The sequence below is a fragment of the Dasypus novemcinctus genome, chromosome 3, assembly GCF_030445035.2.
Source record: "Dasypus novemcinctus isolate mDasNov1 chromosome 3, mDasNov1.1.hap2, whole genome shotgun sequence".
NCBI lineage: Eukaryota > Metazoa > Chordata > Mammalia > Cingulata > Dasypodidae > Dasypus > Dasypus novemcinctus.
Window position 1 is genome coordinate 132,754,118 of NC_080675.1, and position 23,633 is coordinate 132,777,750.

At 40.3% G+C, this 23,633-nt stretch overlaps 1 protein-coding gene across 1 annotated transcript; it reads left to right on the forward strand.

The window, feature by feature from the left end:
* On the forward strand, positions 1–23,345 carry CCNB2 (cyclin B2). Its single transcript, XM_004452869.5, has 9 exons — positions 1–161; positions 2,233–2,361; positions 2,452–2,565; positions 16,524–16,694; positions 16,797–16,955; positions 18,395–18,631; positions 18,900–19,040; positions 21,837–21,947; positions 23,066–23,345. The coding sequence occupies exons 1-9, from the start codon at positions 138–140 to the stop codon at positions 23,174–23,176; spliced, it is 1,197 nt and encodes a 398-aa protein (XP_004452926.1). The 5' UTR covers positions 1–137; the 3' UTR covers positions 23,177–23,345.
* The last annotated feature ends 288 nt before the right edge of the window (positions 23,346–23,633 follow it).

Consider the following 23,633-nt stretch of genomic DNA (forward strand, 5'->3'; position numbering starts at 1 on the left):
CCTAGAACAAGGTACCACCTCCGAAAATCCCCAGCGGTGCTGGTCGGGAGTGCAGATCTAACGGCGACGCGGTAGCTCCCTCTCCAGTCCGCGTCCTTCCTTGGGCCGGGCTGTCACTCCTGCCTTCCCTGTCCCTAATGGCGCTGCCCCGACGCCCGACGGTGAGTGAGTCCGACTGCTCCCTCACACCGGCCGGAGGCTTCTGCCCTGCAGCCCTCTCGGCCTCCTTTCGCTTCTCTCTCTCTTCCGACCCGAGCCCGGTTATTCCAACCAGCACTGCTTTTCCCTTCCCCGGGGCTCCCGGCTGCCTCTGCGTCTCAGGCCCAGCGGCCGGACCTCTCTGACCGACTCTGCACGCGTCAGTTCGCACGGCGGTTTCCCTCTCGGTGGCTCAGCCCCTCCTCGCCCTGGGGTGGGAGAGAGAAAGGCTTCCGGGACGGTGCCTGTCAGGCGAGCCTGCGGAGCTCTGGCCTTGGTACGCAGAGGGCGACCCTCAAGTGCCCTTCGTTGTTAGAGCGCTAACTACAAGTTCATGGATTTCCTCCTCCTCTTTTGATAACTCTCCTTGCCAATTAAGTGATCCATGTTGGAGGGTGGGACGAAAGACTGGAAGAAATTCCGGAAGAAATTCTGAATGTTGGATCGAGCAACAACAGCCAAGCACTCGCCCACCCCTATCCCATTTCCCTTTGTCTGAGGTTCCCATTAATTTTTCGCACAATGTCTTGAGCGCTAAGTTCGTTAATGTTTGTCCTCTTTAAGAAAATTTTTAACTCAAGTGTAATATAGAATTCGCATATAGTTTGGGCAAATGGCAGACTGGGAGAGAAGGGTTCAAATTTTTTTATTTCACCTTTGCAAAAATTAAAATGTTGTGGTGTTTTAGATATTTTTCCTGTGAGCTTGAATTGTACCTGGACCTACTTTTCCTTTGCGGAAAACTCGAAGGCCCAGTTACACCTGAGGTCCATTGTCCTGACTGAAAGGCTAGTTTAAAGCTGCCAATTTTTCCCTCCAGATGAATTTAAACTTAAGTTACATTACCAGGCTTCAACCCATAAGCATTAAACATTCAAACTTTTTTCCCCCAATTTGGCAATTGCTGTGGGAAAAATTGAACAGTGTGAATTTTGAGAATGCCAATACCTTGAATATTTTCACTATTCAATTAATTATCCCATTGTGTATCTAAGTTGAACTGACAAGTAATTTTTTTAAAATCAACCTCCACCTCGCCCACTTTCCACCCCCCCTCCCCCAAGTTCTTTACCAGTCAAATTCTTTTAGAAAAGACTTGGGTTTTCTCCTGGGCCTCTGTCTGCCCTATCTTACCAGGAAATATCCTGGTATATCCATTTGCACCAATGGTTGGGAGCTTTCTTAGCATTAGGAGTCTGAAACTCTGAGAACATGCTGTTCTTTCTCATGAAATGTTCGATTCTGTAATAAAATAAACTTTTTTGTTTGAATTGCTTTTCCTAGCAAGTTTTGTTTCTAAGCCCATTCTTTCTAAAGCAGGTTAAGATCAGCTAATGAATTTTATTTTGTACAATTCAACCTACCCTAAATTTGAGATAAAACTGTTTTACCAAAAAAAGCCTATTTTATTTCTAAGGATCCTTGATATGAGAGACCATGCTATAGCAACCTCACTTTTTAAAACTCTGTATCTCTAATAGATCATGTCGAAGAGAGCAAACGCTTCTAATTTCTACAATGGCATAAGAATCAAAGCTAGTTTAGGTTTTAAATATTTGCATTTTAAAAAATCAGCCAAGACTATTATAGCTTTTTAATATTGTGCCCCAATTGTACTTATAATCAGACTCTGTAAAGAAATGTGTTTAAATAGATGACTTTAATTTACAAGAATCTCTAAGAAGTGATTTGGATGCTTTATGAGAAATAATCCTTTATTGGTGAAGCTTTCCTCTTCCAGGTCTTTTTGAATACTGAAAACACCTTTGCAAAGTTAGCAGGAAGGTCTTTATTATAATAAAGTGAATGAGTGATTTGCCTTAGTTTAGCATGATTATCAATCAGCATTTCTGTCCTCCCTAAAATGTACATTTTCCTTCTCTCAAATAGATCTCAGCACATTCACCTTTCTCAAAACAATTCTGAATTTGAGTATCTGACATTAGCAAAGTATTTTGTTTTTTTCTCTTTTTTCTTTTTTTTAAAGCAAAGTATTTTAAATTCTCAACTCTTCATTGATTTTTTTTTTGATAGGTGTCCAGTGATCTGGAGAATATTGACAAAGGAGTTAATTCTAAAGCTAAGAGTCATGTGACTATTAGACGGACCGTTTTAGAAGAAATTGGAAATAGAGTCGCAACCAGAACAGCACAAGTAGCCAAGGTGACAGCTATGAAGACTGTGTGTGTGTGACAAGGGCAGTGAGGGGCAATATTGGTTAATTTGTCCTATTAACATTTTTTTTCCTTCTAGAAATCTCAGAACACCAAAGTACCGATTCGAACTACCAAAACGGCAAATGTTAACAAGCAACTAAAACCTACTGCTTCTGTGAAACCAGTACAGATGGAAATGTTGTCTCCAAAGGTAGAGGGTTCTGAATTTACAAGCATATTTCATGAAATAACTTTTTTTTAAACTAGACTGCAAGGGTGCCTTGCACCTATCACTGTAACTTTTGAAAAACAATCATAGCTACAGCTCTACTTTGAAGCAACAGTGTAGGAAATAAATACATATACTTAAAAAAAATTACATATATTCCATATCCACCAAACATACTCTCCGTCCTCTGCCATTCGCCATCCTCTGGTAACCTCTAATCTACTTCTATCTCTGTGTATTTGCTATTTCTAGACTTCTAAGTGATATCACATACTATTTATCCTTATGTGTCTTATTTCACTGAGCATATTGTTTTCAAGTTTTTTCTATGGGGAATCGGGTGTAGCAAGAAGGTTCTTCCTTGTTGTGGAATCTCTCAGAATTTCTTTCTTATGGCCAAATAATATTCCATTAGGTGTATGTACCAGTTTGTTTATCCACTCATTTGTTGAGGGAAACTTGTGTTGTTCCCACCTTTTGGCTGTTATAATAATGTTGCTATGAACATTGGTGTACAAATATCTATTTGAGTCCCTGTTTTCAATTCTTTTGGACATATACATACATAGAAGTGAGATTGGCAAGTCAATGTAGTTCTGTGTTTAACTTTCTGAGGAACCACCAAACTGTTTTCCATAACAGCTGAACCATTTTTACATGCCTACCAACATGTATGAAGATTGCTATTTCTCTTTATCCTCATCATTACTTGTTATTTTCCATTTTTAAAATAATAGCAGTCCTAGTGGGTATGAAGTGGTATCTCATTGTGATATTGATTTGCATTTCTCTAATAGCTAATGATGGTGAACATCTTTTCATATGCTTATTAGCCATTTCTGTATCTTTGGGGAAATGTCTATTCACATCATTTGGCCATTTTTAAATGGGGTTGTTTGTTTTTTTATTACTCAGTTGTAGCAGTTCTTTATGTATTCTAGATATCAAACCCTTATCAGATGAATGGTCTTCAAATATTTCTCCTATCCTGTAAGTTGTCTTTCATATTTTCTTGATAATGTCCTTTGATGCACTAATGTTTTTAATTTTGATAGAGTCCAATTTATCTATTTTCACTTTTTACTCTAGTACATATCCTGTGTATTCCTTTGGATTGTCTCTATAAAAGATCATGTTGTCTGCAAATAGAGATAGTTTTACTTCTCCCTTTACAATTTGGACATATACATTTTTCAGTTGTGGTACCTTAATTAAATATTATTATCTTAAGTAGTGTGGTAGTTTGAAGCTGTATGTGCCATAGAAAAACATGTTCTTAAATTTAATCCATTCCAGTGGGTATGAGCCCATTGTAATAGCACCTTTTAATGAGGCTACTTCAGTCAGTTAAGATGGGTCTTAATCCTCTTACTGGAGTCCTTTACAAGAGAATTAAATTCAGACAGAGAGAGAAGGAAACAGAAGCAAGAAGCTGAAATCAACAAAACCCAGAAGAGAAGGGAAAGACCAGCAGATGTTGCCATGTGCCTTGCCATATGACCAGGAGCCAAGGACCACCACAGCCAGTCTTTGGGAAGAAAGCATTGCCTTGATGATGCCTTGATTTGGACATTTTCCTAGTCTCAAAACTGTGAGTTAACCTATTCCATGGTATTTGTTTTGAGCAGCCTAGGAAACTGAAACAAATTTTGGTACAGGGAGTGGGGTACTGTTATTGCAAATACCAAAAATGTGGAAATGGGTAATGGGTAGAAGCTGGAAGAATTGTGAGGCACTTGATAAAAAAGGCCTAGATTGCTTTAAAGAGACTTTTGGTAGAAATATGGATGCTAATGGTACTTCTGATGAGGCTTTAGACAGAAATATGAATGTGTTATTAGAAACTAGAGGAAAGATGATCTTTGTTTTAAAGTGAACTTTAAAGAGAACTTGGTGAAATTGAGTTCAGGTGTTTGAAGGAAGGTGGAACTTGAGAGTGATGAACTTGGACAGTTAGCTGAGGAGATTTCCAAGATAAATGTGGAAAGTGCAGCCTGGTTTCTCCTTGTAGCTTATAGTAAAATGCAAGAGGAAAGGTATAAGCTCAGAGCTGAACTCCTGGGCAAACCAGAAATTGATGCTTTGGAAAATTACAGAAATTTCTGAGATTACAGAAAGTGAGTTCCCAGAGAACAGTCCTCCATGTGAGGGTTTACTGAATGTGGAACCAGCCAGCCATCGCAGTGCAAGTCAGGATTGGAAATGCAGTTATCCAGGAAGGATCTGTGGGAAGTCCTACCATCTGATAGTTTGGAATCCTGTGTACTATGTGCAAAACCAAGAGTTTCTTGCATAATTTGTATGAATGTAACCATTGCCAGCTCGGACTAAAAGGGACGGAAAATGGACAGATTAAAGGAAAAATCACTTCAAGGGCAGAATCATGGAAGATGAGGTCTGGAACGAAGACATCTTCCATGCCAAGAGAGTGGGCCCATCCGTATGTGTGGGAAGTGTGAGTCTTCCCTGACCTTGGAGAGGGCAGGCCTTCCACCCCATTGTTGAGGAAGCTTGCTGCCACCCCAGTGCTCTGAGAGGGTGGAGCCTTCACCCCAGGGTATGGGGAGACTGTGGCTACTGTACAAACACTTGGAAGAGGTGGGTCTGCCACTCCCTCAGACCTGAGGACAAAACATCAGTCCATAGATGACTCTCAGACCTTGAAATCTAATGGAGTATGCCCTGCAGCGTTTCAGAATTGTTTGGAACTAGTGATCCCTGTTTTCCTTCCAGTTTCTCCATATGGGAATGGAAATGTTTATCCTATGCCTGTCCCTCCATTGTGTATTATTGGAAGAAGATAACTAGTCTCTAAGTTTCACAGGTTTGGAGACAGGAATTGTGCCCCAGACAGACCACACCTATAACCAATTTTGATGATACTTTGTACTAACCATTTTTACTAATGTGACTTAAGGCTCTTAGGATATTGCGATGGAATTAATGTATTTTGCATATAGAAAGTACATGTCTTTTGGGGAACCAGAGGATGGAGTGTGGTGGTTTGAAGTTGTATGTACCCCTAGAAAAGCGTGTTCTTAAATTTAACCTGTTTCTGTGGGTGTTGACCCGTTGTAATAGGACTTTTTGATGAGACTATTGCAGTTAAAGTATGACCCACCTCAATCTGGATGGGTCTTAACCCTATTACTAGAGTCCCTTTATATAAGAAATGAAAGGGGTAACGGACTTGGCCCAATGGATAGGGTGTCTGCCTACCACATGGGAGGTTCGCGGTTCAAACCCTGGGCCTCCTTGACCCATGTGGAGCTGGCCCATGCGCAGTGCTGATGCGCGCAAGGAGTGCCCTGCCACGCGGGGGTGTCCCCCGCATAGGGAAGCCCCATGCGCAAGGAATGCGCCCTGTAAGGAGAGCCGCCCAGCGCGAAAGAAAGTGCAGCCTGCCCAAGAATGGCGCCGCACACATGGAGAGCTGACACAACAAGATGGCGTAACAAAAAGAAACACAGATTTGCTGCTGATAAGGATAGAAGGGGTCACAGAAGAACACACAGCGAATGGACACAGAGAGCAGACAACAGTGGGGGGGCGCCTTGAGGGGAAAGGGGAGAGGAAAAAAAACCATTATTAAAAAAAAAAGAAATGAATGGGGTGGGGAGAGAGCACATGTGTGCCACAGAAGCAATTAGCTGAAAGTAACAAAACACTGAAGAGAAGGGAGAGATCAGATGCTACCATGTGCCTTGCCATGTGACAGAAGAGCCAAGGATCACTGGCAGCCAGTCTTCAGGAAGAAAGCATTGCCTTGATGATGGCTTGAGTTGGACATTTTCCCAGTCTCAAAACTGTGTGCAAATAAATTCCCATTGTTTAACTGACCTATTTGATGGTATTTGCTTTACACAGCTTAGGAAATGAAAGCAAGTAGCAAAGTTAATTACCCTAATATACAAATAAATTTAGTCATCTCAGAGTACAGTTTGGTGGATTTTATTAAAACAATCAGCTTTAAGAATGAACTTGTCATGAAGACTTTAGAAACTCACAATTCTGTGATGCAAACTTATGTAAAAAAAAAAAAAAAGGTAATACCTAACTTCTGTGTTTATAAATTGTCATCTGTATAACTAATTAGCTCAACTGGAGTTAGAATGCTAATGAATCCATTGGCCTATTCAGCTACCATCATGTTCAAGTTCATACATGCATTCACTAATAAATGATTTGTGCCATTACTATGAGACAGACACTATTGTGGGTGCCAAGAATCCACCAATAACTACTTCACACTTTCCAGAGTGGAAAATCTATGTAGTTGTATATTTGAAAATTTTCAAAATATAACTTTTGTTAAGGCTGATCAAGAGACCTTTTTCCTTCAGGAGACTTATCTAGACAGGACATAAATACCTGATTATTAAATGTCTCTGGTCAGTATATGACAATTTTCAAAGGACTCAGAAAGACCTAGTGCCATCCTCAGAAAATGTGCTAAAAGAAACGAGAGTACCCTGAGAGATGGGTGGAATAAGTGCAATTTTAAGGATAGGGAGAAGCTGATAGGAAGGGTTACTGTTTGGGAACAAAGCAGCAACAAGAAAAAAGGCAGTAACATGGTAAGAGGCCTAAGATTGTGTCATTTGGGCAAGGAAACTGCAAGTCTAAGTTGCATCAGAAGGTTTGTGTCAAAGGAGTTGACAATAAAGGTGAGAGGAAGGTTGAAAGCTTTGGATTTGGATTTTATCCCTTTAGGCCGTGAGGAATCAGTGAAAAGTTTTGAGTGAAGTGATGGAAGCAGTGTAGGATGGCCACGGAAGTGGGTAAGTTAGGAGGTATTGCAGTTGTCAAAGCAAAAGCTGATTAGGGTCTGTACTAGGCTTACCCATCACTGTATTAAGTGCTTACCCAGATATCTGTGTACACAGAGTGCTAAGAAGTAACACTGAGAGTGTTGAGGATATACCAGAATTCCTTTTAGAGACATCATTGTATTTGTTTAGAAGGAACGCTTTGGATATATTGCTTGAGGTATAGGAATGAAATCCTTAATCACTTAGGTATTTAAGAAACCATCTGAAAATATAATTGGAAATGGGGCAAGGACATCTGAAGGAAAGGAACAGACTTGGGAACCTTCTACTTAAAGGTGATTCTTGAAAGCATGTTGCTATTTATAAAACACTAGGGGGGAAAATGTCAAATCAAGAGCTAAATCTTGGAATAAATACTGTTGGCTCAAGATTGAGATTTTTAAAGAGGGAACCATCCATCAAAGGTTTCCAGTGCCTTGCTAAATGCCAAATCCAAAGGCAGGTTTTCCGACTTTGATCTCCTGACCATATGCAGCATTTTATATGGGCAACTGTTTGAAGGAGGGCATTTCAGGAGGGCAATTTGACAGTGTATTTCAAATGGTTATTTCCTGTGCAGTAAGGTTGTGTTTAAAATTTGTCCTAAGAAAATGATCAGAGGACTTTTAAATAGTGCTTTAATGAATATCTCTTACATAGTAGAGAAATTCCCTATAATAAGAGACCAATTAAATCCACTTAATGAAATGCTATTCAACCATAAATAATCACATTTTAGTAGAATATTTAAAGATGTGGAATTACTTGTAACATTAAATGGAAAAATCACAATTTGTTCATGATATATGCACAATATATATTTGCTTTTAAAGGTATATGTTCATACCTTTAGAGTACTGATGGTAATTATTCTTAAAGGTATGCATTTATACCATGCAAAGTATTGACGTTAATTATTCTTGAGTATTTGTTGGGCTTAGGATTTTTTTTTTAAGATTTATTTATTTATTTATATTCCCCCCTTTTCCCTCCTCCCACCCTGCTGCTTTTACTCTCTGTGTTATCTTCTCTTCTCATTTTCTCTCCTTTAGGATTCACTGGGATTTGATCCTGGAGAACTCTGATGGGGAGAGAGGTTCCCTGTCAATTGCGCCACCTTAGTTCCTGGTTTCTGCTGCACCTCACCTTGACTCTCCCTTTGTCTCTCTTTTAATGCATCATCATCTTGTTGCGTGACTCACTTGTGCGGGCACTGGCTCACCATGAGGGCACTTGAGAGGGTACCAGCTCACCCCGCAGGCATATTTTCTCTTCTTTTTCACCAGGAGACCCCAGGGATTGAACCCACATGCTCCCATATGGTAGGGGGAAGCTCTATCACTTGAGCCACATCTGCTTCCCAGGCTTAGGATTTTAATTTCTTTTTTAAAATTTTCAAACTTTTCTCCATGGATCCATACTACTGAGATGAAAAAAAAAAAAAAAGAAAGAAAAAAAAGAAAGAACAAAACAATGTTTTGAAAGAATTAAGGGAGAAATTGTTTCCTCCTTATGTCCTCCATAATTCTACCCTTTCTGAGTTCCCTTTATTTCATATCTCATGGTCAATCCTTCTATAGCTTCCTGGTAAGAATGAGACCACTGTGAATTGGACAAAGAATTGTGGACCTTTCTTGATTTGCCAGGGCTGTTGTAACAAAGTACCACAGACTAGTTGACCTAAGCAACATGAATATTTTGTGGCACAGTTTTAGACGCTAGAAGTCCAGCTAAAGGTGCTGGCAGAATCATGCTTTCTCTGAAGTTCTTGTAGCAATCTGGTGGTGGTTTGCTGGCAGTCTGTAACTCAGTCTCTGCCTCTGTCATATGGCCATCTATCTCCTTCTGTTTCCTCCTCTCTCCTATTCTGTATCCAATGTTCCTCTGCTTGTAAGGACTCCAGCCATACTGGGTTAAAGTCCATCCTGATTCAATTTGGCCTCTTTGAAGATTTTTTAATACAAACAAGTTCACACTCACAGGACCGGGGGTTAGGACTTGAACATGTCTTTGTGGGAGACGTGATTCAATCCATAATAGAACCTGTAGCTCAATTCTTAGAAATCATTTTCAGGGGAGTAGATATGGCCCAAGCGGTCGAGTTCCTGCTTCCCACATGGGAGGTCCCAGGTTTGGTTCCTGGTGTCTCCTAAAACAACAACAACAACAACAAAAAAAAACACCAAGCGAACGAATGAAAAAACCAACTCAGGGTAGCCGATGTAGCTCAGTGGTTGAATACCAGCTTCCCACATATGAGGTCCTGGGTTTAATCTCTGGCCCTGGTATCACACACACACACAAAAGAAATCATTTTCATTGTTGAGATAATAGTTGAATGGTCTAGTTTTAGAAGATATTAAGGAGTAGTGAACAATTATTTCTAGTTCAAATAAACTTCTCTCTGAGCAGCATAGAACAGAAGAGACCTTAAGTCTACACATTTAGGTGGAGCCCCCCCTTCTGACAGGTGAGACCCTCTGCTTGCCTGTCCGTTGGTGACTTTGGCAAGTCCTTTGGCTTTTACTACATCACCTGCAGAGTCATCATTGCTCCTTTACAGCCAATCCCTGGAATTATAGAAATGCCAGTTCAGCACAGGGTTTCTTGCAGCTCTAAGCCCGGAAATCTTAAAAGATAGGCCATGTATCCATGAATTAGGTCAAACCTCTGACCTAATTCATACTATCTTTGCAAAAGGTTTGCAGATTTCTTTCTTGGTAGCAGATGAAGAAACAGAATTTCTGACTGTGACCCTAAAAGAGTCCCAGCCATTCACAGGTATTTGCAGAAGCTGATTAGCCTCCAATGTTTGGAGAAAAAGTATTTTTTGCTAACTAATGAGGCTTTAGTAAATACTAAGTGTTTTGAAGGGAATGGGAAGACTTTTTACTGGTGCTTTGTTTGTTGGGGATTCAGGAAACGGGTTGAACAAACACTGACTCTGCCTTCAAGTAGCACCCAGTCAAGTTGGGAAATGAGAGAGTTAAAGAGTGAGTTATAATACACCATACCAGAGAGAGACACCAGTTTAGGAGAGGTACTAGGGAGAGGTAGCTAGAAATTCAGATGAGTTTTGAGATTTACAGATTTGGTTTAACCACTAAACTCGGTAATAGTCATTATTCAAGTACCATAAGGTGTTGTGTTTTTTGGAAAGATTTATTTATTTATTTTCACTCCTTCCCCTCCTCCTGCCCTGCTCTTTTTGCTATCTGTGTTGTCTTCTCTTTTCATTTTCTCTCCTCTAGGATTCACCGGCATTCAATCCTGGAGACCTCTGATGGGGAGAGAGGTTCCCTGTCAATTGTACCACCTCAGTTCCTGGTTTCTGCTGCATTTCACCTTGACTCTCCCTTTGTCTCTCTTTTGATGCGTCATCATCTTCCTGCGTGACTCACTTGCATGGGGCACTGGCTCACCACGTGGGCACTCACGCAGGCACTGGCTTGCCACGTGGGCACGCTTTCTCTTCTTCTTTTTCACCAGGAGGCCCCAGGGATTGAACCCAGGTCCTTCTATATGGTAGGCGGAAGCTCTATCACTTGAGCCACATCTGCTTCCATACAGTAAGGTTTTATAGACTAACTTTTTCTAATGCAAAAACTATTATAAAAGGGTAATAAGCACAACCATTCATATTTTTTTAGAAGAGCTTTTCATTTTTAATTAAGAAAGAAATGTGTAGTCATAAAACATCAAAATACAGAAGTACATAGAGTACATAAAAAGTTCATTTTTACTATCCCCTTATCCCCAATATTCTATTCCATTCCCTAAAACTAATCATGGTAACTGGTTTTCTGTTTTAGCTTTGGGTATGCTTATGTATACACATGGCCATGCTTATTAGTACAAATTTTGAATCATCTAACTGGAATTGCTAGTTTTTCTTGGGGTCATTTCCTATTATTGTTTATGATAAATTTAATAAGTAAAGGAACTTGGTGTTTTATAAAAACTTGTATAAATACCTGTATATTTGTGCGTTAATATTTTACAAGCCCCTTTCTCTCAATGGACCTGACTCAGTAGGTACTAAGAGAATGTCAGTAGTCTTTACTCATCTTCCACCCAGCTCCTTATTAAACAGGTGCTTCTTAGGTTAAGCAAATTTTTTCCTTATTGTTTTGTCTTTTTAGTTAACTTTATTTCAAATTCACAAAAATAAAAGAAAAAGGTAACTCAGCGAGTTATGGAAACATTACTCCTAAATAATTCCTTTTCAGGCACTTTTATCTAATTCCAACAGCTAACTCAGCTGTTCCTCTGGTGTTCAGAAAAATACACAGACGAACACAGAGTAGTTGAATGACATAGTCAAGATCTCCTTATTAATGAAAAAAATGAAGAGAAAAAAATGCTTAATCGTATTCAGAGCTCACAAAACCAAGTCCCATATTCTTTTTTTAACCTTTAGAATTAATATTGTACCAACTTTGCTTTTTTTAATTGTATTTTTTTTAAGATACATAGATCACAAAAATGTTACATTAAAAAATATAAGAGGTTCCCATATACCCCACCCAACTTTGCTTTTAGTACAAAAACATTACAATTTTGTTGTTAACTTTAGTCCATAAATTACATTACTTAGGGAAATGGACTTGGCCCAGTGGTTAGGGCGTCCATCTACCACATGGGAGGTCCACGGTTCAAACCCCGGGCCTCCTTGACCCGTGTGGAACTGGCCCATGCACAGTGCTGATGCGCGCAAGGAGTGCCGGGCCACGCAGGGGTGATCCCCGCGTAAGGGAGCCCCATGCGCAAGGAGTGCGCACGTAAGGAGAGCCGCCCATCCGGAAAGAAAGTACAGCCTGCCCAGGAATGGCGCCGCCCACACTTCCCGTGCGGCTGATGACAACAGAAGTGGACAAAGAAACAAGACGCAGCAAATAGACACAGAGAACAGACAACCGGGGGAGGGGTGGGGGAAAGAAAATTACATTACTTATATTTTCCCCATGTATCACCACATTCTTTATACCCTGTAGTAGAACATTCCTGTATTTATATAACTAGGCACAATCCTCATCTACTTCCAAAATCATTGTTATACATTCCCAATGTTATACTCCAGCCGTCTTCCAACTAACATTAATCTTCCTAAATACTCATTTCAGCCACAAACACATGCATAAATCCATAGTGTTTTTTACATTCATTTTAATGTGTTACCATCAAGTCCAACCATTACCACATATTTACATTTGACCTTATTAAACATTCTGCATACATCCAGCATCATCTCCACCTTCTCTCCCACATTCCATCTCCCGTCAACCTACACGTCATAGGTCAACTCTCTAAGACTCCTCATTGTATTTAGTTCATATCAGAGAGACCATACAGTATTCATCCTTCTGTGTCTGGCTTATTTCACTCAACATATCCTCAAGATTCCTTCATGTTGTCATGTGCTTCCCCAACTGAATTCTTCCTACAGCAGAGTAATATTCCATCGTATGAAAATACCACATCTTATTTATCTATTCATCAGTTGATGGGCACTTAGGTTGTTTCCGTCTTTTAGCAATTGTGAATAACACCACTATGAACATCAGTGTGCAAATGTCTGTTCACATCCTTGCTTCCAGTTCTTTTGAATGTATTCCTAATAGTGGGATTTCTATGGCAGTTCTATATTTAGTTTCCTGAGGAACTGCCAGATCATCTTCCAGAGTATACACCATTTTACAGTCCCACCAACAGCGAAGGAGTGTTCCTGATTCTCCACATCCTCTCCAGCACATGAAATGTTCTGTTCTTTTAATGATGGTTGTTGTGGATGATGTGAAATGATACCTCATTATAGTAGTTTTGTTTTGTTTTTTTCACTTGAGATGGCTCCCATGTCTGTTTGCACATTGTTTGTGCTCATTGTCTGCTTGTTGTCTGTTTTTTTCTTTAGGAGGCACCAGGAACCAAACCTGGGGCCTCCTGTGTGGGAGACAGGTGCTCAACCACTCAAGTCACATCTGCTCCCTCGTAGTTTTTTTTTTAAAGATTAATTCCTTTCTCTCCTCTCCCCCCCCCTCCATTGTCTGCTCTCTGTGTCCATTCACTGTGTGTTCTTCTGTGTCTGCTTGAATTCTCGGCGTCACTGGGAATCTGTGTCTCTTTTTATTGCATCTTCTTGCTGTGTCAGCTCTCCATGTATGCGGTGCCACTCCTGAGAAGGCTGCGCTTTTTTTGTGTGGGGAGGCTCATTGTGGGGCACGCTCCTTGCACGTGAGGCTCCCCTATGTGGGGACACCCCTGCGTGGCACAGCACTCCTTGTGTGTGGCAGTGCTGCATGTGGGCCAGCTCACCACATGGGCTAGGGGGCCCTGGGTTTGAACCCTGGACCTCCCATATGGTAGGTGGATGCTCTATCAGTTGAGCCATGTCCGCTTCCCTCATTGTAGTTAAAAAAATTTTTTTAAAATTTATTGCTCTCCCCTCCCCACCCTATTGTCTGCTTTCTTTGTCCATTCACTGTGTGTTCTTCTGTGTCCGCTTGTATTCTTGTCAGTGGCACCTGGAATCTGTGTCTCTTTTTGTTGCGTCATATTGCTGTGTCAGCTCTCCATGTGTACAGCCCCACTCCTGGGCAGACTGCACTTTTTCCTTTGGAGTGGCTCTCCTAATGGGGCGCACTTCTTGTGCGTGGGGCTCCCATATGTGGGGGACACCTCTGTGTGGCATGGCAGTCTTTGCGCGCATCAGGACTATGCATGGGCCAGCTCATCACACAGGTCAGGAGGCCCTGGGTTTGAACCCTGGACCTCCCATGTGGTAGGCGGATGCCCTAAACGTTAAGCCAAATCCGCTTCTCTCATGTAGTTTTGATCTGCATTTCCCTAATAGCTAGTAATGTTGGATATATTTTTATGTGTCTTCTGGTCATTTGTATTTCCACTTTGGAAGAATGTTCGGTTCTTTTGCTCATTTTTAAATGGAATTGCTTGTCATTTTGTCAAGTTGTGTGTTCTCTTCATATAATGTGTTTGATGTTATTGTTTCTGAGCTGACTTTTCAGTTGTCAGCTTACAGAGCTCATTTGTTAAGGTTTTTATTCTCAGACCCCTTTCTTTTCATTCAAAAGTTTGTGACCTTTAAGTAGCTGATACGGTTTTTAATTTTTACACGTGGCAGGCACTGGAAAGATGATTGGCCAATAGGACTTGGGCAACTCCCTGAACAGATGAGTAGGACCCTTGGAATAAGTAAATTATGTCAGAGCCCAAAAGGGCTTTCAAGAATTCCTAAGTTAAGGGCCACAGCAAGTATTCCCATCTCATCCTGGTGGCTTTTAGCTACTGTAAAGCTAAATTCAGGTGCACTTCTGAAGGCAACACTGATAAACATTCCAAACTGATAAGGCAGCACATGAAGCCTCTAAGTTTAACTGAGCCTTCATGGAGCAGTGACATTAATCTCCTTAACCTGGCCTTGCCAGCACTGACACTCCTTCCTGGGAGGGTGATAGTGATTATCCTTAAACAGAAACTGCACGAGCTTATTAAAATTCCTAACTTTGATAGCTAATTCCTTCCATGGTTTTACTTTGCCTTCAGATAAAATCTAAACTCCTTAGCCAGGTTCTTTCTTACCTTTCCAGCCCATCTTCTTATTCCTCACAGACTAAGCTCTCACCAAACCAAATCAACTTGCAGTTCTCAGAATTGTCTTTATCTTTTTACTTCCCCTGGCACTTTGTTCCTGCTTTCCTTTTGCTTACTTATCTTCCTTCAGGTCTTACCTTCTCTGGTAACCTTATATAGGCTTCTCTCCAGTAACCCATGTAGCTCTTTGCACTCATTCTAGCCCCCTGAGGTTCTCAAATTCTGGTATACCTCGGCCCTTAGTCAATGATTTAAGAGAAAAGGGCACATTTTGAACTGTTTTTTGTTTTGTTTTGTTTTATTTTTTTAAGACTGGAGGCAGTAATCAATGAGCTTTAATGCAAATTTAAATTGTCTATTTTATTATATAGACTTCTCTTTGTTTTTGTATTTTATTACCTTAATACATATTCTTTGTAGCCTAGCAGTCCTTTAAGTTTCACTTTGAGAAGTGCCCCTTATTCTTTTCAAGAGTAATGATTTATTTATATATCATTACTCAGTGTTTGTTTAACAGATTTTATGAATTTTTAATTTGTATTATTTCTATAAATAATCCAGTCAGCATGAAAAAAATAAATACTGGGTTGTACACTTGCTCAGTCTTTCCTTCCTCCTCCTATTTTATTCATAGTCTGAGATGTGCTTTTCTGCTTTTTAGTTGCCAAAACAATTTCTCATTTAGAATAGGTTAGTTGAAGAGAAGAAACATTAAACTTGCAAATGAGACTAGGGCACAAGTAAATGGTCAACTTCAATAATCTCTAAACTCAGGTATTTAAATTTCTTTCCTTCAGTTAATGTTCATTGGGCACCTACTATGTGTCAGGGATTACATTAGGTGTTTGAGATACTTTAGTGAACAAAATCAATGAATCAATAAAAGCAGGCCATTATATTTTAGCAGAGGCAGACAAATACATAAGTAAACTCTATAGTATATTGAAATAGTATAGGTTCTATGGAGAAAACCCACAGTAAGAGAGATTAGACATATATATGGGGGTTGAGTTGGGAGCAGGTTGTAATTTTAAATATAGGGGATCAGGCTAGACCTCACTGAGAAAACAGTTAAGGAAAATTTAAAGAAGGTGAGAGAGTTATCCATGTGGATCTAGGGGCCAGAGCATTCCGGATAGAGGAGCCTACTTGCTGCAAAGAAGGCCCAGCCAGGAGGCCAGAAGGCTGAGTGGAGCAAGCCAAGAAGAGAGTGGTAGAGGATGGGTCAGAGAGGGAAAGGAAGGGAGGGCCTGATCATGCAGGGCTTCGAGGCCATTGCCAGGACTTAGGTGTTTATTTTAGTGACATTAGAAGGCTTTAGACAGAGGAGTATCTCTCTGAAAATGTCATCGACTGTATCTTGACTTGTTCACCTTTTACTCTGAAATTTGTTTGTTTTGGCTTGAACTTTTTTACAAAATGCTTATGATAGTGATTTTTAACATAAGTTGGCTCTGTACATATTTGTGGTTAAGGCTGTTACTAAGGTATTAATCTCCTGTGTTTAATTTGTTGGTGTAGGCTCCATCTCCTACACCTGAGGATGTCTCTATGAAGGAAGAGAACCTATGCCAAGCTTTCTCTGATGCTTTACTCTGCAAAATTGAGGATATTGATAATGAAGATTGGGAGAATCCTCAGCTCTGCAGTGACTATGTTAAGGATATCTACCAGTATCTAAGGCAGCTTGAGGTGAGTGGACCTTTGTGTTTGGTTGTACAAGCAACGTGGAATTTACCACAGAGCTAGAAAAGGAGTGAGATTGACTTTTTAAACTTTTAATTCCACCAACAGATTCTGCAATCTATAAATCCACATTTCTTAGATGGAAGAGATATCAACGGACGTATGCGTGCCATCTTGGTGGACTGGCTAGTGCAAGTCCATTCCAAGTTTAGGCTCCTGCAGGAAACTCTGTACATGTGCATTGCCATCATGGATCGTTTTTTACAGGTAAATAAGTCTCAGGAACTTCGTTTGAGTAGCTCACTGAACACTGCATTAATGCTTCTTGGGTAGAAAGCTTAAGGTGTGGTACAATGGAAGAAAAGACTCAAGGCCACTTTATGGAAGTCTGAGAACTTCAGGTGCTATAAATGGAAGTAGTTTGAGCATATCAAGCCTTGTCTTGGATGATCTGATCCATGTGGGCATTTCTTTTAAGTTTAGCCAGCTAAAAAGTGCTCTGGAAGAGATACACATTGCCACAATTATTATTATTAATTTTTTACAATTATTCTTTAACAAAGGAAATTTCCAAAGCTTGCTATTCTCTGGTATGTTATTTCCTCATCTGAAAAATGAGGAGTTTGGCTAGAGAACCTTAAAGGTCCAGCTATCTCTGGCATTGAATGACTGTCAAAGTAAGAGGAAGGTATATTTTAAAAAAACAAGATATGTGAGTGCGTAGATTGAGAATGTAAGGCATAAAATAAAGAGGAATGTGAGCAAAGAAACTGAGAGGCAGGGATGATTTTGAACTATCCACTGGTAAGGCAGTATAGAAGAAATACTAGACATATATATACTATTAGATGCTATCCACCAAACAGTACTCCTGCTGATAAGGATTGATTTATTCAAAACCAATATTCATGGTATGAATTGAGGTCAAGTACAAATTCTATCCAAACAAATATTGTAATTGTTTATAATAATGACCCTGAGGTACTACAGTACTCAGGGCGCTGGTTTTCAGTATACAATACTCATTGTGCAGGAAAACAGAGTCATATTTTAGGTAGATTTACAGTGAGAATTGAAGCAAGAAAGCAAAGCCTCAGTTAAAAAGAAAATTAAGGGAAGTACTTCCCTAGATGAGATTTTCCTTGACTCTGAAGCATTATTGAAAGTTTCTTCAAACTGAATAATGAGTATATATTTGGTAAGGCTTAAGGGAAGGTTTAGCCACCCCCCTCTGTGCCCTTAGGCATCCATTAAACAATTGCTTTTTTGCTTGCCTTCCTCTCCATTTTGACCACCTTGGGCACCAGGTTCAGCCACCACAAATGCTCAAGCCAGTACCATGGGGGAAGAGAAGCACCCGAGAGCTTGTTTGTCAGGCTTGGATTCATGCTGGGCCTCCCTACTCAGTCACCAAGTGACCTTGGGCTGGCTTCTGAGTCTCTTCTCAGGCCATCTATTTGTAAATGGGGATAAAAATATGTAATCCTTAGTTTTTTGAATGTGAAAATTTGATAATGTATTAGAAATTTAGCTCCAGCCTGGCACTTAGTAAGTGCTTGGTATAAAGGCTGAAGTCTCCTGTGCCTTTTGGAGGGCGTGGGCAGAGACAGTAGTTCTCCAAGCCTTGATTCCCTCTCATCTTCCATTACCCAGAACACCAATCCTCTTGTAAGATGTGACTTTTAACACGTTTTTGCTTCAATTAGATTCAGCCAGTCTCTCGTAAGAAGCTTCAACTGGTTGGGATTACAGCTCTGCTCTTGGCTTCCAAGTATGAGGAAATGTTTTCTCCAAATATTGAAGACTTTGTTTATATCACAGACAATGCATATACCAGTTTCCAAATCCGAGAAATGGAAACTCTAATTTTGAAAGAACTGAAATTTGAGTTGGGTCGACCCTTGCCACTACACTTCTTAAGACGGGCTTCGAAAGCTGGAGAGGTAAGTGCCTCCAACTCTGTAAGAAACTTTATTTTGCTGTTTGATGTCCCATCTTAGAAACGTTGACCTACATGAATTTATAGGAAGCATCTAATAGATAAGTCCTAATACTTATTTCGTCAGTTGCTAAGAGAAAAGACCTTTTGTTCTGTGTTTCTAACGTATTGTGAAATGGAACAGTTCTAGTGAGTTCCTAGGCCTTCACCCAGAGTTTTTCAAGGTAGTAATAACAATTGGATTCTTACTGTCCTTGGCTGGTCTTTTATAGGTTGATGTCGAACAGCACACTTTAGCCAAATATTTGATGGAGCTGACTCTCATTGACTATGACATGGTGCATCATCACCCTTCTAAGGTAGCAGCGGCTGCTTCCTGCTTGTCTCAGAAAGTTCTAGGCCAAGGAAAATGGGTGAGTGGTGAATTTAAGAAGAAATCAATTAGGTTATAGTTTATGCCCTCTTGATATGAAAGTACTTAGCGTTTTCACAATGCGCTCCTTGAAATAATTGTTGAACGTCCAAAGGCCTAAAAATAACCCACATGCCCTTTCACAGGAGACTAGTTGAATAGGCCATGATGCACAAATGTATTATAGAAAAAGAATATTATAGAGAAGCAGATGTGTGTCAAATAATTTAGTTCCCACCTACCACATGGGAGGTGCCAGGTTTGATTCCTGGTGCCTCCTGGAGAAGACAAGCAAGACAGTGAGCTGGCGCAATGGGCTGATGTGGCAAGCTGATGCAATAAGATGATGCAACAAAGAGACAGAGGAAACACAATGAGAGAGACAACAAAGCAGGTAGTGGAGGTGGCTCAAATGATTGAGCGCCTCTCTCCCACATGGGAGGTCCCAGGTTTGATTCCTGGTGCCCCCTAAAGAGAAGATGAGTAGACACAGAGAGCACACAGCAAAAGGAAAGGACACAGAGAACAGACAGCGATCGCAAACAACAGGGGTTGGGGAGGGAGGTTATAAAGAAAGAATGAGAAGTCCATTAAGAACTGCTGGGTGTGATTTCTAGGATACTTTGTTAAGTGAAACAAGCTAGTTGTCAAGCACACAAGGCAAGGCCAAGGCCTGATTGACTGACTGAATCTTCCAGTAAAGATACAATGGGCCACTTTTATATTCACACAGTTTAATACTTATGTAGACAGCAAAAGAAGTAACCAAAGGTGTCAACTCCCCCGTCATTGTCTCACACCAAAACAAAAAGGCCTAGATGATTGCATAGTGATTCATGGGGTACTCTGTTGCTGAGGAACCAATTCTAGACTGCCAGTAAGCAACCTGAGATTCTGCACCTCTATTCTGAAAGGAGTGGGCAGAAAGCCTCATCAGAACCCCAGGGGCGGTGAGAAACATAACAACTGCTCAGGGCAGCCAGAGAGGCGAGTGGGAGAGGGCTTTGAGGCAGCTCCTTCCACCCCTGCCAAACTCTCCTGTTCCAGGAGGATCACAAAGCATTTACCAAGACAAATTAGCTGTGGTTCAAACATTTGCCTGTGTGGCCTCTGAGGATATGTACAAAGTTGCCAGGGCAGAGCTCTTCCCCTATATAAATGCATACAGTTGTTTACGTTTTATGAAGAAAGAAGGGGAAGAGAATGGGTGTGTGTACTTATGTATTTGCTAATTTTTCAAAAACCATAAGAATAAATCAGGAACTAATGAAAGTGGATAATCTTTAGGGGGTAGGTGGGAACAGGTAAGGGAGAAGAAAGGAGCAGGGCTTCTGACTGTAATTTCCTACAGAGTTTTGACTTTTTTTAATCTTTTGTTTTGACTTTTGAACAATATAAATGTTTTATATAAACCCTAAAAAGGAATTAAACAGAAACAATGTAACAATATATCAACTTGGTAACAAAATACAGAGGAAAGTATTAGTTCAATAACTTCTGAACACAGCATTCTGTGTATCCTTAGTGGGATGTAAAGTTAAAAAAAACAAAGGGCCAAAAATAGTTAATGTTGCTTAAAGTTTACTTAGTAGGCTTATTGTTAATAGTAATATGGTATTGTAATTCTGAAACTATTTTATTTATATCGTAGGATAAAGCAAATATATATTCATGTTGAGGAATGAAATTTTCTCTAAGAGATAAAATCGTTTTAAAAATTAAAAACAAAAGGAAATAATATAATTAATACCACTGAATCGTATACTTGAAAGTGGTTAAAATGAGAACTTTTTTGTTATATATGTTACTATAATACACTTTAAAAATAAAAATAAAAATAAAAATAAAAATAAAAATAAAGGAGAAACTAAACAAAAAGGAAAATGCTTAAGTCTTATTTGGGAATATCAGTAAATTCATAATGAAGGGGCCTAGACACAATGACAACCCAGTAGCAATGGGAATACCTAGTGTCCTCATGTTGGATACTAAGTGCCATTATCCACTGGGAGCTGGAGCTCCTTAGGGAAATGCTCCTCAGGAGGCTGGATCACAAGGCCAGGCATAGCTGGCTTCTCTGGATTCTCTCTGCTCTCTGGTGTGTAAATGCACAGGATCCAACAAAAGAAGTCTGAGTAGAGTCTTTGTTCTTCTGGATTTGGTAAATTGCTGCCAGTGGAACAACTTATTTCTTAGTTCTGAACCTTTCCCCCTGGCCAACAGTGTGATACCTGTATACCTATAAAACCTCTAAAAATAAATAGGGGAGCGGATGTGGCTCAACCACTTGAGTGCCTTCTTCCCACATGGGAGGTCCCAGGTTCAGTTCCCTGTGCCTCCTAAAAAAACCCAGAAACAAACAACAAGCAAAACAAATGAAAATAACCAACTCGGGGAGCCCATGTGGCTCAGCTGAGTGCCACCTTCTCACATACAAGGTCCCGAGTTCAATCCCTGACCCCTAGTACCTCAAAAAAATAAAAAAGTAAAATAAATTTAAAAATAAATAAAAAATAATAGTAATATGGGAGCTTATTTTTGTGAATTAGCCTCACAATGTCTTAATAGGGCCCTGACTCGGGGCCAGAATCATCCTGCATCTACTGGTTGCTTTAGCTTAGCTGGTATAATGGTAGCAGTTAGGACCGTGATTGAATTTCCAGAGGGTAAAAATATTCTTTTTCAACTTTTACGTAAGTAATGCCTACATGTGTAAAATATGCTCTTCTAAAGTGGAAGCTTTTCACACCCCTAGATGTCTTCCTCATGTCTTCTTTTCTCTTTGCACGTGTTACAGACCGTAAAGCAGCAGTATTACACTGGCTACACAGAGAATGAAGTCTTGGAGGTCATGCAGCAAATGGCCAAAAATGTAGTGAGAGTAAATGAAAACTTAACAAAATTCATCGTAAGTACTGTTCTTTAAGCTGTGGAAAGCATAGGATTATGGGTTTTGTGGGTGCAAATATGCGTGTGCGTGTATGTGTTGTTGTTTTCATGTAAATATGTGGGGAGTCCATTTTAACACCAAGTCTATTTTTCTAGTACAACAGGAAGTGGAGCATGTTGACAAGCCTTGATTCTTTTGAAAGCAAGCTTTATCTTTCTTTGAAACAAGGTAGATGGACTAGCAGTGTCTAGGGCCAGTTTGTAGCCAGCTGGTCTGTTGTTCAATGCCTTTTTTGCCTTATTCGTACCGCCATCCAGGGCAGGGCACGCAGCAAGCAGGGAAGGCTGGTTAGCACATGATGAGGAAGAGCAGCACTCAGCTTGAGTGGCTGTGTGGAAGCCGTGGGGGTTCAGGGCCGTTGTCCAGGATGTTTGGGGATAGTGACTTTAAGGTACCTGATTAGCAAGCATGGAAGAGGGGCGAGAAGCCCTGGAAGGCAGCTTCCTGGATGCTTGGTGTCTTTCTCTGATGGCTCACCTAGCAGGAGGAGTCACAGGAGACTTTGGTCCTTTCCTGTGCTTGTGTGATGCTGAATACCTGAGCTCACTGAGTCTGGTGACAAGGAGCAAGGCGTTTGTACCCCAGAAGTCCCACGCATCCTCACAATAGGATTTGCTACTTTATTTGTAACTTCTGCGAAACTTACCACATTGTGGAAATGTTATGTGTTTCACTTCTGAGAGTTTTGTCTGAGATCTGCTAAGTACTAGTTGCTACTTACTTTTATTGCCAGTTATTGCTGCCTGTCCTGGCTAAATCTGTATGTCCCTGTGGCACTTTGGTACAATGAAACATAACTCATCCCTCTAATAGGTTATGAGGGAATGCCTGCTTCTTGGACCTTGAAATAATTTCCTCCCCATCACCTGTGTTACCAAATGAGTTTTATTTGCTAATAGGTAGGGAAGGAAATGTCAGGAACATTTTGTGACCTCAGAGCACTTGCCGGCTTCAGTGATTTGGGCATTACCACACCATCTGGAAATTGTGGGTCTGACCCTTAGATACTTGTAAATTAGGAATGAGGCATACGGTGCGGGTCCTCATGTGTGCTTTATCACAAATGACTTCTGCAGGCCATCAAGAATAAGTATGCAAGCAGCAAACTTCTGAAGATCAGCACGATCCCTCAGCTGAACTCAAAAGCCATCAAAGACCTTGCCTCACCTCTGATGGGAAGGACCTAGACCGCTGTGGCTCTCGGGGATGAACGCGTCATCCATGCACTTTTTCTTACTGGTTTGGAATGCTCGACTTTATATATAGTCCTCTGGTTTATTTCACCAAACCTTTTCTGAGACCTATTTTCTAAATGTATATTGAGGAAAAATAAAGCTATTAATTTTTCTTAATGTATCTCGTGCATATTTCTTTATACATTTGTTTTTACCAATTTTTTTTTTCAAGCTATGATGAATAATATGTAAATTTGTCTTTACAACTTTGGGAAGGACTTCCCACTATTTTCTCAAATGGAAAAGCTAGAAATTGGCTTCAGTGAATGCTAATCTGATACTTCCCTAAACTCCTTAAATATAAGAAGACTGATTCATTATGGAAATTAAAAATGGAAAGATAACTGTGGTGGTTCCCTTTCATCAACCTACTCAACCGCCAGCTGCTCGCTAATTTCTCCATAGGAAC

Bases quoted from the DNA above. Each gene is read 5' to 3' on its own strand.
- CCNB2 (XM_004452869.5), top strand. From the start codon at position 138: ATGGCGCTGCCCCGACGCCCGACG. The intron at 162-2,232 runs GTGAGTGAGTCC...TTTTTTTGATAG, and splicing joins CGCTGCCCCGACGCCCGACG to GTGTCCAGTGATCTGGAGAA. The intron at 16,695-16,796 runs GTGAGTGGACCT...TTCCACCAACAG, and splicing joins AGTATCTAAGGCAGCTTGAG to ATTCTGCAATCTATAAATCC.